The 15,340-nt window shown below is 45.1% G+C and overlaps 1 protein-coding gene across 1 annotated transcript in view; it reads right to left on the bottom strand.

The window, feature by feature from the left end:
• Positions 1-381: 381 nt before the first annotated feature.
• R3HDM4 (R3H domain containing 4) overlaps positions 382-15,340 on the bottom strand; it is a 39,985-nt gene continuing 25,026 nt past the window's right edge. Inside the window, exons 7-8 of the mRNA XM_056517952.1 lie at positions 1,738-1,793; positions 382-546 (exon numbers count right to left, since the gene is read on the bottom strand). Coding sequence (XP_056373927.1) covers positions 443-546; positions 1,738-1,793 — 160 coding nt within the window. The 3' untranslated portion in view covers positions 382-442. The remainder of the gene's footprint in view (positions 547-1,737; positions 1,794-15,340) is intronic.

The following is a 15,340-nucleotide window of genomic DNA, read 5'->3' as shown; positions in this document are numbered from 1 at the left end:
GCACTCTGGCGCCAAGACATCTTATCCCCTATACAAAGGATAGGGGATAAGATGCCCGATCACGGGGGTCCCGCCGCTGGGGACCCCCGTGATCTTGCACGCAGCACCCCGTTAGAATCAGTCCCCAGAGCACGTTTGCTCCTGGTCTGATTACTGGCAATCACGGGGGCCGGAGCATTGTAACGTCACGGCCCGCCCCGTGTGACGTCACGCCCCGCCCCCTCAATGCAAGCCTATGTGAGGGGGCGTGACAGCTGTGATCGCCAGTAATCAGACCTGGAGCGTACGTGCTCCAGGGACTGATTCTAACGGGGTGCTGCGTGCAAGATCACGGGGGTCCCCAGCGGCAGGACCCCCGCGATCAGGCATCTTATGCCCTATCCTTTGGATAGGGGATAAGATGTCTTAGCGCCGGAGTATCCCTTTAAGTAACTGGTTGAGGTCAGCATTTCATCTGGAGGTAGGATGAAAGCAGCAATTCTGGAGGGCAGAACTCTCTCTTCCTGTTTACCACACGCATCTGACGTTTCCCTTCAAAGTTGGAACCTAGACAGAGGAAAACAAGTGACTTTAGAGGGAAAAGAACTAATGGGTTATTTTATCAACATCACATTCTGCTAAGCAAGGAAAGTGTCAAGAAAAAGGAATGTTTTAAGCAGGGGCTAAACCAGATGGCGCACAGCCCATCTCCATGATCACCAGAAACTCCCAGAACAAATGGGCTCCTACTGTACTGAGTAACTGTAGACATTTCACAGAAATTTCAGTAACTTGAAGTCTCTGAGCGCTGCCAAACAGACATTACAGCTTTATCATTTAGGAAATATGTGAAGGGCTGAACTCATTGTAATCTCCTATCAGGTCTCAGTAACATGCCAGAGATCAGTCCTGGGCAGGCATTTCTTTCAGGTCCACCACCCTAAAAATGGGATCACAGACTGCAACACATACAGTAATCCTTTTTTGAGATATATTAGGGGGAGATTTATCAAAGCCCCTGTAGAGGAAGAGTGGTGCAACTGCCCATTTAGGGTAGGTTCACACATACAGTATCCTGCGCAGGATTTTCTGCTGCAGATTTCAATGTAAACTAAATGACTGAGCACAGCTTCTAATCTGCAGTTACAAATCCTGTGCATCAAATCTGGGCAGGATCATGTACATGTGAACCAATCCTTACATTGCTTCTATCATGTTTAAAAAAGGCCTTTAGCTTGACATGTTTATAATGGTTTTTAGTCAAAACCATTCTTTGGGCAAGGTGTTTTTCCCTATAGGACCTGAAAAACGCCAGGAAAACTTGTCAGAAGACATGTTCACACATACAGCAAATTGCACACATATTTGAGCATTCCTTTGCATGTGTCCTGTTCCCACTAAGTATTTTAATTTGGTGCACATTTTGGTCTATTTACAGAGAGCTCTGTGCCCATACCCCCGCAGGGGAGCTTGGCAGTCTGCTCCCCGACTCCATTGCGCATGGAAGTGCAATGGCAATGATATTCGTAACTGACAACTCAGGAAATACTTTACCTAAATATGTAAGTAACCCCTCTTTTTACAGCTATTCATCTGCACTTTAACCCAGTATATTGGGTTTAGTGTGGGTGAACTAGATGTTAGTTTCTCTTTACTGTAATAACGAATCAAAATGTATCCAAAATATTTTGTCCCAAACCCCATTTGAGGACTACACAAATCCTCACAATCCCAAACACATATGCCAAGAGTTCTTACTAGCAGAGGCCAGATCCAGGTACTGACAAACAGCATGCAGCAGAAGGCGATGGTAACTGAAAGAATAAAGATGAGAAACAATAACACTAAAATATAGTTTTTATCCAGATTGTCCTTCAGAGAGCACAAAATCATATTCAGGGATTTTATATGAAAATTATAGTAATATACAAAAATCTAAACTATATAAAATACGAAGAATCCTTACTAGTTAGTTACTTACTAGGAAATACTGAAAACTTAATAGTTATTCTCACAACTTTACATATGATCTGTTTACAAAAGCCAAGATCACTAAGTAATAAAATAGCTATTTGAGAAACCATTGAAGGAATGCACACCGTACTGCTACATACGCAATTATTGCTGCAGTGTTTAAACGCTGAACATCTGGCAAGGTACCACTTATATATGCTCCATTAGATTAATAGGGGGTTTTCCAAGAATAGAAAAACAGATAATTTCTTCCAAAAACAGTACCACCCCTGTCCTCAGGTTGTGTGTTCTATTACAACGTGGCTCTATTAACTTCAATGGAACTGAGCTGCAATACCGCACAACCTGATGACTGTTGTGGATAGGGGATAAGAAGTTCAGTATCAGAGTTCCCCTCAAGATGCCTAACAAAAGGCATTATCCAGTCAACACTTTTTTTTTTTTTAACTTATGTGCTCAAGCTCGCAAATAAAATACGCTTATATGTACTTACCTCGCTCCCCCTGGGCTCTGGTGTTAGGTGGTCTCATCTGGGGCTGCTGACATTCTGCAGATCATAGAGTCTGCAGCTGCAATAGCACAGTGTCGCTCAGCTACTGACTGAGGCAGCAGAAGAAGGCATACTGCTGAAATGCGTCCTGATACATAATAGCTGACATGTGAATAAAATATTCACCCTTACTGCAACTTTGGTGAGTGCTGGGCCTCCTTATTACTAGTGCTATACTGCCACGCGCACCACCACTACGGAAGTGCCGACCATTATCTACTGACTGAGGCAAGACATCATTGTGGCCAGTGGTTGGCTGTGTGGCATTATGTGCTAGGTCAGCTGCAGACGCCATGATCTGCATCTATAAGAAGCAGAGTGTCAACAGCCAGACGGGACTACCTGACATTGGAGCCTGGCTGAAAGGAAAGAAAGTACATATAAGTTTATTTTTTATTTATTCATTTGCAAGCCTGGGCACATAGGTTAAAAAACGGTTTTGACAGGATAACTCCTTTAAAAGGGGAACTCCGGTGGAAACAAGTGGAAAACAAATGTTTTCAAAACAACTGGTACCAAAAAGTTAAACCTTAAGCCTTCCAGTACTTATCAGCTGCAGTATACAACAGATAAATAAGTTCTTTCCAGTCTGAGAACAGTGCTCTCTTCTTACACCTCTGTGTGTCAGGAACTGTCCAGATTAGAAGCAAATCCCCATAGAAAGTAATGGATGCGAATATAGATAGTATGGCTTAGAGAATGACTCAAAGGATGTGTGATGCTTATTGAATGCAAGGCTGGTGATCAAGTATGGAAAGATAGAGAGGTATATGTATAGTGTATATGCAAATGAATGGTGACTGTTGTGTGTATGTATACTATGTTACAAAATGTATCAGGTGTTGCTGAAATAACTACTGCAACAGATGTGTAAATAAAAATTGATGTACTAAATGTCCAGGGTACAACACATTTATTAATCAAATAAAAACAAAATAATTGTTAAGTCAATTTAAACAGTTAGGTAGAAATGTGGAGGTGCAGGGCCCTTGCACTCTTTCCCACCTGTTATATTTAAAAGGTACAGATGAATATATAAAAAGAAGTGAAATAAAGCACACAGTATATGTGATTAGATGACAACACACTCTCAGTTTGAAAGTTCAGTGGTGGTTAGAGGCAGATCCAATTATGTGTACTTGCAACCTCTGGAGACCCCCAGTCTGGGGCCCACCGTTGCAGGAAAAACAGAGGTACGGCTCGGCCGTTTTTAAATAAAGTACAGTGGTGGGGATAAATAATAAGTCACTTAATCCTTAGGTTCAGCCGTATAGATAACAATGTCTCTACTGAAGGTATAGTTAGATGGTTCCTGCATACACAGCGCGGCGGCTGTGCAATAGCGCAAATTAATTGGCGGCTCGGCGGCCGTAAAAATAAAGTCTTCGGTACTGTGTACCGCTTACCTGTCCTGTGGGTAGGTGGAGCGAGGCTCTGCGAGATGGGGTCCCGATGTCCGTGGCGCTAGGATGTCCTGGCGGTGCGGTCTGTCTGGTCTGCGGTCTGCCTAGTCCGTGCGCTGGATTTGTCGGTCTCTGTTTCTGAAGGGGTCTCGGTCTTTGTGGTAATGCTCTGTGCTCCTTGGTGATAGCCATGGAGCGCTCTGCGATAGCTTGAGATTGTGAACGTAAGGTATCTGGTGGTGGTCTCTAGAGAGGTTTGTCAGGCAGTGTGAGAGTGATCAGACGCGTTTTGGACTATCGTAGTCCTTCCTCAGTGAGACCGACAAATCCAGCGCACGGACTAGGCAGACCGCAGACCAGACAGACCGCACCACCAGGACATCCCAGCGCCACGGACATCGGGACCCCATCTCGCAGAGCCTCGCTCCACCTACCCATAGGATGGGTAAGCGGTACATAGTACCGGAGACTATTTTTACGGCCGCCGAGCCGCCAATTCATTTGCACTAGTGCACAGCCGCTGCACTGTGTATGCAGGAACCATTTAACTATACCTTCAGTAGACACATTGTTATCTATACCCCTGAACCTACAGATTAAGTGACTTCTTCATCCCCACCATTGTATTTTATTAAAAAACGGCCGAGCCGTACCTCTGTTTTTCCTGCAACGGTGGGCCCCAGACTGGGGGTCTCCAGAGGTTGCAAGTACACATAATTGGATCTGCCTCTAACCACCACTGAACTTTCAAACGGAGAGTGTGTTGTCATCTAATCACATATACTGTGCGTTTTATTTCACATCTTTTTATATATTCATCTGTACCTTTTAAATACAACAGGTGGGAAAGAGTGCAAGGGCCCTGCACTCCTACTCCACATTTCTACCCAACTGTTTAAATTGACTTAATTATTTTGTTTTTATTTGATTAATAAATGTGTTGTACCCTGGACATTTAGTACATCAATTTTATTTACACATCTGTTGCAGTAGTTATTTCAGCAACACCTGATACATTTTGTAACATAGTATACATACACACAACAGTCACCATTCATTTGCATATACACTATACATATTCCTCTCTATCTTTCCATACTTGATCACCAGCCTTGCATTCAATAAGCATCACACATCCTTTGGGTCATTCTCCAAGCCATACTATATTCACATCCATTACTTTCTATCTATTCATCCATTCAACTCCCTGCATCTTCTTTCATTCCAGCCACTTCACACCCTTTATTCCCCAGTCCTTGAGTTCTCATCCACTACTATCACTAGTTTTCCTTCAATTTCAAGGTGGTCTGAGGATTCCACCAGGATAGAGATCTTGGACAATACATACTAAGCAGATTGAGTACCTCCAACTAAGCTTTTTCATTTCCAAATCCCCATAGAAATCTCTTCCATTATGGACAGTTCTTGACATGGACAGAGGTGTCAGCAGAGAGCACTGTGGTCAGACTGGAAAGAACTTCACAACTTTCTCTGTAATATGTGTAGCATACAGCAGCTCATAAAGTACTAGGAGGATTGATATTTTTAAATAGAAGTAATTTTTCCCGGGTCACCAATCACGACCCCGCTGTGTGGCAATCGGGGCGGAGATCGGGGCTGGCGGGGGTCTCCCTTTCCCTTGTCTGGCGGGGGTCCCCTCAGGAGCGGCGGTCCCGGTGGCAGCAGCGGCGATGATCCCAGCGGTGCAGGTGGCAGGATACAGCAGGTGGTGAGGCCTATTCACCTCTTGCTGTTGCTTAGCAACAACTCAGCATGCACAGCCAAAGAGCATGCTGGGAGTTGTAGCTTTGCAACATCTGGAGTTCCAAATACAACTCCTAGTATGCCCTTTGATAGTCTGTGCATGCTGGGGGTTGAAGTTATGTAACAGCTGGAGGCACATTTTTTCTAAGTAAAAAAGTGTGCCTCCAGCTGTTGCATAACTACAACTCCCAGCATGCACATACTACCAGAGGGCATGCTGGGAGTTGTAGCAGTGTGCCTCCAGCTGTTGCAAAACTACAACTTTTAGCATGCCCTTCGACTGTCAATGCATGCTGAGTATTGCAGTTTTGCAACAGCTGGAGACACATTGGTTTGTGTCCTAACTGTGTTTTACAACCAGTGTGCCCCCAGCTGTGTCAAAAATACAACTCCCAGCACGCACTGAGAGACTGTACATGCTGGGAGTTCTAGTTTTGCAACAGCTGGAGGCACACTGGTTGCAAAACACTGAGTTAAGTAACAAACTCAGTGTTGGGCAACCAATGTGCCTCCAGCTGTTGCATTACTACAACTCCCAGCATGTATGGTCTGTCAGTGCATGCTGGGAGTTGTAGTTTTGCAACAGCTGAAGGGTACATTCACACTGGCGGGTTTACAGCTAGTTTTCTGCTGCAAGTTTGAGATGCGGCAAATTCCCAGCGAGAAACTCACTGTAAACCCGACCATATGAATGTACCCTAAAAACACTACACTACACAAAATTAAAAGTAAAACACAAAAAAAAAGTAAAAAAGTTTCCAAAACTGAGCCTCCAGCTGTTGAAAAAACAACAACTCCCAGTATTGCTGGGAGTTTTGCAACAGCAGGAGACATCCTGTTTGGGAAACACTGCCGTAGGGTATTTTGGTGGCGGATGCAAATCCCCAAAACAGGCCTCAAATGCGCATGGCGCCCTCTCATTTTGGAGCCCTGTCGTTTTTCAAGGAAATAGTTTAGGGCCACATATGGGGTAATTCCGTACTCTGGAGAAATTGAGTTACAAATTTTGGGGGGCTTTTTCTCCTTTAACCCCTTATGAAAAGGTAAAGTTGGGGTCTACACCAGCATGTTAGTGTAAAAAAAAAAAAATTTTACGCTAACACGCTGTTGTTGCCCCATACTTTTAATTTTCACAAGGGGTAAAAGGGAAAAAAAGACCCCCAAAATTTGTAACAGTTTCTCCTGAGTACGGAAATACCCCATATGTGGGTGTAAAATGCTCTGCGGGAGAACTACAATGCTTAGAAAAGAAGGAGTGCCATTGGGATTTTGGAGAGAGAATGTGTCTGAAATTGAAGGCCATGTGTGTTTACAAAGCCCCCCATAGTGCCAGAACAGTGCCCCCCACACGTGACCCCATTTTGGAAACTACACCCCTCACAGAATCTAATAAGGGTTACAGTGAGCATTTACACCTCACAGGTGTCTGACAGATTATCGGAACAGTGGTCCGTGAAAATGAAAAATGTTATTTTTCATTTGCACAGCCCACTGTTCCAAAGATCTGACAAACGCCAGTGGGGTGCAAATGCTCACTGCACCTCTTATTAAATTCTGTGAGGGGTGTAGTTTCCAAAATGGTGTCACATGGGGAGGGGGTCCACTGTTCTGGCACCACGGAAGGCTTTGTATACACACATGGCCCCCTACTTCTATTCCAATCAAATTCTCTCTCCAAAAGTTCAATGGCGCTCCTTCTCTTCTGAGCAATGTAGTTCACCCACAGAGCACTTTACATCCACATATGGGGTATTTCCATACTCAGAAGAAATGGGGTCACAAATTTTGGGAGGTTTTTTTCTCCTATAACCCCGTGTAAAAATGAAAAATTTGTGGTAGCACCAGCATTTTAGTGAAAAAATAAATAAAAAAATCAAATTTTTCATTTTCACGTCCAACTTTAGCAGAAATTTGTCAAACACCTGTGGGGTGTTAAGGCTTACTGTACCCCTTGTTACGTTCCACGAGGGGTCTAGTTTCCAAAATAGTATGCCGTGGGGGGGGGGGGGGTGCTATTCTGGCACCATAGGGGCTTCTTAAATGTGACATGCCCCCCAAAAACCATTTCAGAAAAACTCACTCAACAAAATCCCATTGTCGCTCCTTCCCATCTGAGCCCTCTAGTGCACCCACAGAGCACTTGACATACACATGAGGTATTTCCTTACTCGAGAGAGAAAATTGGGTTACAAATTTTATATTTTTTGAATTTTCTCCTTCAATTTTCTGTTAGTCCTGTGAAACACCTAAAGGGTTAAACTTTTTGAATATCATTTTGAATACTTTGAGGGGTGCAGTTTTTATAATTGGGCCATTTATGGGGTATTTCTAATATGAAGGCCCTTCAAATCCACTTCAAAACTGAACTGGTCCCTGAAAAATTTCGATTTTGAAAATAGTTTGAAAATTTTAAAATTGCTGCTGAACTTTGAAGCCCTCTGATGTCTTCCAAAAGTAAAAACCATGTCAAACTTTATGATGGTAACAAAGTACACATATTGTATATGTAAAGCAATATATAAATTTGGAATATCCATTTTCCTTATAAGCAGAGAGCTTCAAAGTTTTTTTCATAAAATTTTGAAATTTTCACCAAGAAATGATGCAAGTATCGACAAAAACCACTAACAAAGTAGAATGTCACAAAAAAAAAAAAAAAAAATAAATCTCGGAATCAGAATGAAAAGTAAAAGCATCCCAGAGTTATTAATGCTTAAAGGAGTACTCCTGCGCAAAATAACTTATTCCCTAACTCCTGGGTGGTGTCCTTAAGGGATTAAAAGTATAAATGCCATTTTTGTCATAAACTCTGCATATTTAAACAGAAAAAAAAAAAGATTTATAAAAAAAAAAAAAAAAGTTGATATTTTATGGTTACCGTAAAATCTCTCGGAGTATCCATTGGGGGACACAGAGACCGTGGGTATATCTTGCTTACACTAGGAGGCTGACACTAGGCATACAAAAGAAAGTCGGCCCCTCCTGGCAAGATATACCCCGCCTACTGACCCTGAGATAATCAGTTTAGTGCCAAAGCAGGAGGAGAGACAGAAAGAAACCAGCAGGAGTGCGAGGGAACCAGACAAAAAAAGGAACCGAAAACAACCCCTCGGACAGAAAACCGAACCATAGCAACACACACACAATGGGTGGGTGCTGTGTCTCCAATGGATCCGCCGAGAAAGGTTTTACAGTAAGCATAAACAAAATCTACTTTTCTTGGTCGGCTCTATTGGGGGGACACAGACGGTGTGTTATGGCAGTCTATTTTGGTGGTTCTGTACCAGAAAGCCACATGGATTTAGTTTAGCACGATGGAGGTTCATCTTTAAGAGGGGTCTCCAAGGCATGCTTACAGGGGCCTTTTGTAACATTAGACAAAGTCCACCTGTGGGCTGGATAAGGGGCAGAGACAACATAATAAAAAGCCCATTGAAAGGGGCCAAGGTCTTTTTCTCTTCCGGGACAACATATCATCAGACCTTTCCATTCAACTTCCTGTTGGGCCTGAATCCTGACTGAAAGGACTACAGCTTTCCCATGCCTGGTTTTGTTCATCATACTTGCTTTAAAGGGTCCCTGAAGCTAAGTATTTCAGTATTCTATTCTTTGTGTGCGTTTCATTTAGTATAGTTGTATATTTTAACCCCTTAAGGACCGAGCCCTTTTTCACCTTAAGGACCGGAGCGTTTTTTGCAAATCTGACCACTGTCACTTTAAACATTTATAACTCTGGAATGCTTTTAGTTATCATTCTGATTCCGAGATTGTTTTTTCGTGACATATTCTACTTTAACATAGTGGTAAAATTTTACGGTAACTTGCATCCTTTCTTGGTGAAAAATCACCAAATTGGATGAAAAAAATTAAAATTTAGCATTTTTCTAACTTTGAAGCTCTCTGCTTGTAAGGAAAATGGATATTCAAAATATTTTTTTTTTGGGTTCACATATACAATATGTCTACTTTATGTTTGAATCATAAAATTTATGAGTTTTTACTTTTGGAAGACACCAGAGGGCTTCAAAGTTCAGCAGCAATCTTGAAATTTTTCACAAAATTTTCAAACTCTCTATTTTTCATGGACCAGTTCAGGTTTGAAGTGGATTTGAAGGGCCTTCATATTAGAAATACCCCATAAAAGACCCCATTATAAAAACTACACCCCCCAAAGTATTCAAAATGACATTCAGTAAGTGTATTAACCCTTTAGGTGTTTCACAGGAATAGCAGCAAAGTGAAGGAGAAAATTCAAAATCTTCATTTTTTACACTCGCATGTTCTTGTAGACCCAATTTTTTAATTTTTGCAAGGGGTAAAGAGGAGAAAATGTTTACTTGTATTTGAAACCCAATTTCTCTTGAGTAAGCACATACCTCATATGTCTATGTTAATTGTTCAGCGGGCGCAGTAGAGGGCTCAGAAGGGAAGGAGCGACAAATGGTTTTTGGGGGGCATGTCAACTTTAGGAAGCCCCTATGGTGCCAGGACAGCAAAAAAACACACATGGCATACCATTTTGGAAACTAGACCCCTCAGGGAACGTAACAAGGGGTAAAGTGAACCTTAATACCCCACAGGTGTTTCACGACTTTTGCATTTGTAAAAAAATTTTTACCTAAAATGCTTGGTTTCCCAAAAATTTTACATTTTTAAAAAGGGTAATAGCAAAAAATACCCCACAAAATGTGAAGCCCAATTTCTCCCGAGTACGGCGATACCCCATATGTGGCCCTAAACTGTTGCCTTGAAATACGACAAGGCTCCAAAGTGAGAGCGCCATGCGCATTTGAGGCCTAAATTAGGGATTGCATAGGGGTGGACATAGGGGTATTCTACGCCAGTGATTCCCAAACAGGGGGCCTCCAGCTGTTGTAAAACTCCCAGCATGCCTGGACAGTCAGTGGCTATCTGGCAATACTGGGAGTAGTTGTTTTGCAACAGCTGGAGGCTCCGTTCTGGAAACAGTGGCGTACCAGACGTTTTTCATTTTTATTGGGGAGGGGAGGGGGGGCTGTGTAGGGGTATGTGTATATGTAGTGTTTTTTACTTTTTATTTTATTTTGTGTTAGTGTAGTGTAGTGTTTTTAGGGTACAGTCACACGGGCGGGGGTTCACAGTAGTTTCTCGCTGGCAGTTTGAGCTGTGACAGAAAATTTGCCGCAGCTCAAACTTGCAGCCGGATACTTACTGTAATCCTCCGCCCATGTGAGTGTACCCTGTACGTTCACATTGGGGGGGGGGGGAAAACATCCAGCTGTTGCAAAACTACAACTCCCAGCATGAACGGTCTATCAGTGCATGCTGGGAGTTGTAGTTTTGCAACAGCTGGAGACACACAGGTTGTGAAACACCGAGTTTGGTAACAAACTCAGTGTTTTGCAACCAGTGTGCCTTCAGCTGTTGCAAAAGCTACAACCCCCAGCATGTAAGGACAGCGGAAGGGCATGCTGGGTCTTGTAGTTATGCAACAGCCGGAGGCATACTACATTGGCTGGGGATGCTGGGGATTGTAGTTATGCAACAGCTGGAGACACACTGGTTTACTACTTAACTCAGTGTGCCTTCAGCTGTTGCAAAACTACAACTCAGCAGTCACCGACAGCCAACGGGCATGCTGGGAGTTGTAGTTATGCAACCACCAGATGCACCACTACAACTCCCAGCATGCACTTTAGCTGATTGTGCAAGCTGGGAGTTGTAGTTACACAACAGCTGAAGGTACACTTTTCCATAGAAAGAATGTGCCTCCAGCTGTTGCAAAACATAAGGGCATGATGGGAGTTGTGGTGGTCTGCCTCCTGCTGTTGCATAACTACAGCTCCCAGCATGCCCTTGTTGCATGCTGGGAGCTGTTGCTAAGCAACAGCAGGAGGCTGTCACTCACCTCCAACGATCCACACTGCAGGACTGTCCCTCGCCGCCGTCGCCGCTCCTGGGGCCCCGATCCCAACAGGGACGCCGGGGATCGGGGTCCCCAGCACCCGGGGTCTTCTGCCCGCACCCGCTCACGTCCTCCGGAAGAGGGGCGGAGCGGGTGCGGGAGTGACACCCGCAGCAGGCGCACTGATTGGTGCCACCTCACCCCTGCAGGCTCTGGCTGTTCGGGGCCGTCAGAGACGGCCCCGAACAGCCAGTAATTCCGGGTCAGCGGGTCACTGGAGACCCGATTGACCCGGAATCCGCCGCAGATCGCTGGACTGAATTGTCCAGCGATCTGCAGCAATCGCCGACATGGGGGGACATAATGACCCCACTGGGCGATATGCCGGGATGCCTGCTGAACGATTTCAGCAGGCATCCGGCTCCGGCTCCCCTCCGGCTAGCGGTGGGGGTCGGAAATGCTCAGGGCGTATCCATACGCCCTCGGTCCTTAAGGACTTGGAAACGGGGGAGTATGGATACGCCCTATGTCCTTAAGGGGTTAAAGGAAAATCCCCCCAAATAGCCAACAGATAGTGTTTCTATTGTAATTGTTGTATATGTGTTTACTTACACTACATATTTAAGTTTCTAGTTATTTAGTATTATCTATTTCTCTTCTCTCTCTTTTAGTTAGAGTGTGTTTAGTTAGATGTATATTAAACATCTTTAATTCTGCCAGTATTTTGATGTGTAGTGTTGATTTGTGCATTGGATAATAGGATATAACTCTTGCAAAATTCCTAACAATAGGTTGGTCTGTGGGGAGTTTAGGAATGCATTTGGTCTCTGGTAATACTGCTCAGCTAAGTGTCTATGCACCTAGTCTGTGAATATATTGTATTCACATGACCGCACGGTGGCAGCCATTTTGTGTCTCAGATGCATGGTCTGCAGATATTTAACTGTTGTATAAGCTTAGGAGCCAAATCCAATTCTGCCCCAAGCCACGAACCACAACACCGTGGGACGTACCAAAGCAGTCCCCAAGGTGGGAAAAATACCCAAACTTAAATCAGGCAGAAGACTGTGCCACTGCTGCCTGCAACACTTTGTATCAGCTGATGCTGGTTTGGGTTGCAAACGTGTGCACCTGGTAGAATTTAGTGAAAGTCTGCAAAGACGACCAGGTGGCCACCTTACAGACTTGCAAAGGCCGAAGTCCTATTGCGGAGTGCCCAAGAAGCCCAAACGGAAAGCGTGGAATGCGCAGTCACCTGAAAAGGTGGGAGCTTCCCTTTGTGACGGTACGATTAAGAGATGGCAGAACGGATGCACTGCGAAATGGTCACCTTTGAAGCCGGAAGACCCCTGCGACCACCTTCCGGAATGAAGAAGGAGGAGGCGATGGAGGCGACGGAAAGATAGATCCAGACAGATCGAACAACGTACAGACTATGTAGGGAACGCTCCTTAGCGTTGGATGGAGCCAGACAAAATGAAGGAAGAACAATCTCCTCGTTCATGTGAAAGGGGGAAACCACCTTGGGCAAGAAGAAGGGAGGCAGACGAAAAACCACTTTGTCTTGATGAAGGGAGAGCCGCCAGCTCGTAGATCCTCCTAATGGGAGCTAATCTCGATGATGAAGGAGACCTTCCAGGAAAGGATGTGAAGAGAGGCTTCCCGGAAAGGTTCGAACTAAGCCTCCCTCAAAAGCGTTAAGCACCAGGTTGAGATCCCAAGGAGGTGTGGGAGACCTGAAAGGCAGTGTGTGGTGGTAAGTCCTAGCGGAGGAAGGCTTCCGAGCCCGAAGCATGGTGTGAATCAACCCGGAAGAAAACCTCCGAGCTCTCAAAACCAAGGTTTCAACTGCCACACCTTCAAATGCAGCAAAAGTAAACTGGGATGGCAGAGGGGACCCTGGGAGAGCAGTGGAATGTGTCGGAAACCAGCTGAATTATGTCAGCATACCACGCACGCACAAACTCCTCCAGATGGAGAGACCACTCCCCTGAATCCGCAGAGGAGCGGCTGAGAAAGTCTACTTCCCAATTCTCCACACCCGGAATAAGGTTCAGGAACTAGAGTCCCGGCCCAGAGCAGAATCTTTAAGAGCTCCTCCATCGCCGAGCGACTGCTGCCCTGGCGATTGATATATGCCACAGCAGTGGCGTTGTCTGATTGGACACAAACCGGAAAACCCTGTAGGAGGTTCTTCCATTGGAAGAGGCAAAGAAAGATGGCACAGAGCTCCAGAAGATTGATGGGAAGGTGAGCCTCCTGAGGGGACCAGCGACCCTGGACAGTCAGGTCCTAAAACACACCTCCCCAACCCTGGAGACTCGCATAGGTCGTGATGACCCGCCAATGGAGGGGAAAGAAACAACCGCCCCTGGAGAAGGGGAGAGTGGAGCCACCACAGAAGGGACCGACAAAAGGAGGGGGCAGAAGAATCCAGCGATCCATAGTAGATGGTGACTTGTCCAACCCGGCCAAGATGGCCAGCTGGAGAGGGAGATCGTGGACCTGGGCGAAAGGGACTGCCTCCATACGGCCCAGTACTTCCATGCAGAAGTGAATCAGAACAAGAGAGAGGGTAGCCGTTGGCTACAGACACCCTCCTGCAGGGGAGCACCGCTTGTCCAATGGAAGATTAACACGCGCGGCTGCAGTGTCGGAAAGGAGACCCAGAAAGACAAGAGACTGGGAGGGAGACAGGTTGGACTTTTCCTGGTTGATCACCCAATCGAAGGCGGACAGAGATGAAGGCTCTCCAAGTTTTGGGACCAGGACGGAGCTTCGATCAAAAGATTGTTCAGTTAAGGGAGGACAAAGATCCCCCGGGCCCGAAGGATGGCAATCACTGCTGCTATGACTTCGGTGAAAACCCTGGGAGCTGTAGCTAGGCCAAAAAGAAAGGGCCACGAACTGAAAGTGACCCGCAGGGACAGCGAAGCGGAGGAAACTATGATGGGCGGGGAAAATGGGGATGTGCAGATAGGCATCCCGGATATCTACTGAAGAAAGGAACTCCCCCTGATCCATTGATGCCACCACAGAGCGGAGAGACGTAGCCACAAATGGCTGTTGAGTAGCTTGAGGTCCAGAATGGGGCGGGCAGAGCCCTCTTTCTTGGGGACGACAAACAGATTAGAGTAATACCCCGAAAAACTCTTCCCTGGAGGAACTGGCACAATCACTCCCTGAGCGAGAATGGTACTTAAAAAAAGTGACCTGAAGGGCCGCCGCCAAAGAAGAGGGAATGTTTAGGGTGGGATTGGAAGAAACTATCCAGGGGAAGGGAGGCAAACTCTATCTAGTAACCATCGGATATGACGTCTCGGATCCAGGAGTCCTGAACCTACGCTAGCCAAACGTCGCGGAAAAGAGACAGACATCATCCCACCCAAGGAGGACATGGGTGGGGGTGTTGTTTCATGAGGGGGGAGGTAAGTGGGTAAGTAACTGGCTCAGTGATAGGAAACAGAGGGTGGTTATTAACCCCTTAAGGACCGGGAGTTTTTCGCTCTTTCGTTTTTTCCTCCTTACCTTTAAAAAAAACATAACTCTTAAAATTTTGCACCTAAAAATCTGTATTATGGCTTACTTTTTGCGCCACCAATTCTACTTTGTAATGATATCAGTCATTTTACCCAAAAATCTACAGCGAAACAGGGAAAAAAATCATTGTGCGACAAAATTGAAAAAAATACTGCCATTTTGTAAATTTTGGGGGCTTCCGTTTCTACATAGTACATTTTTCAGTAAAAATGACACCTTATCTTTATTCTCTAGGTCCATACTGTT

The sequence above is a fragment of the Hyla sarda genome, chromosome 1 (genome assembly GCF_029499605.1).
Source record: "Hyla sarda isolate aHylSar1 chromosome 1, aHylSar1.hap1, whole genome shotgun sequence".
NCBI classification, from domain to species: domain Eukaryota; kingdom Metazoa; phylum Chordata; class Amphibia; order Anura; family Hylidae; genus Hyla; species Hyla sarda.
Note: the sequence above shows the minus strand (reverse complement) of the source record. Positions and strands in the feature narration are given on the sequence as shown.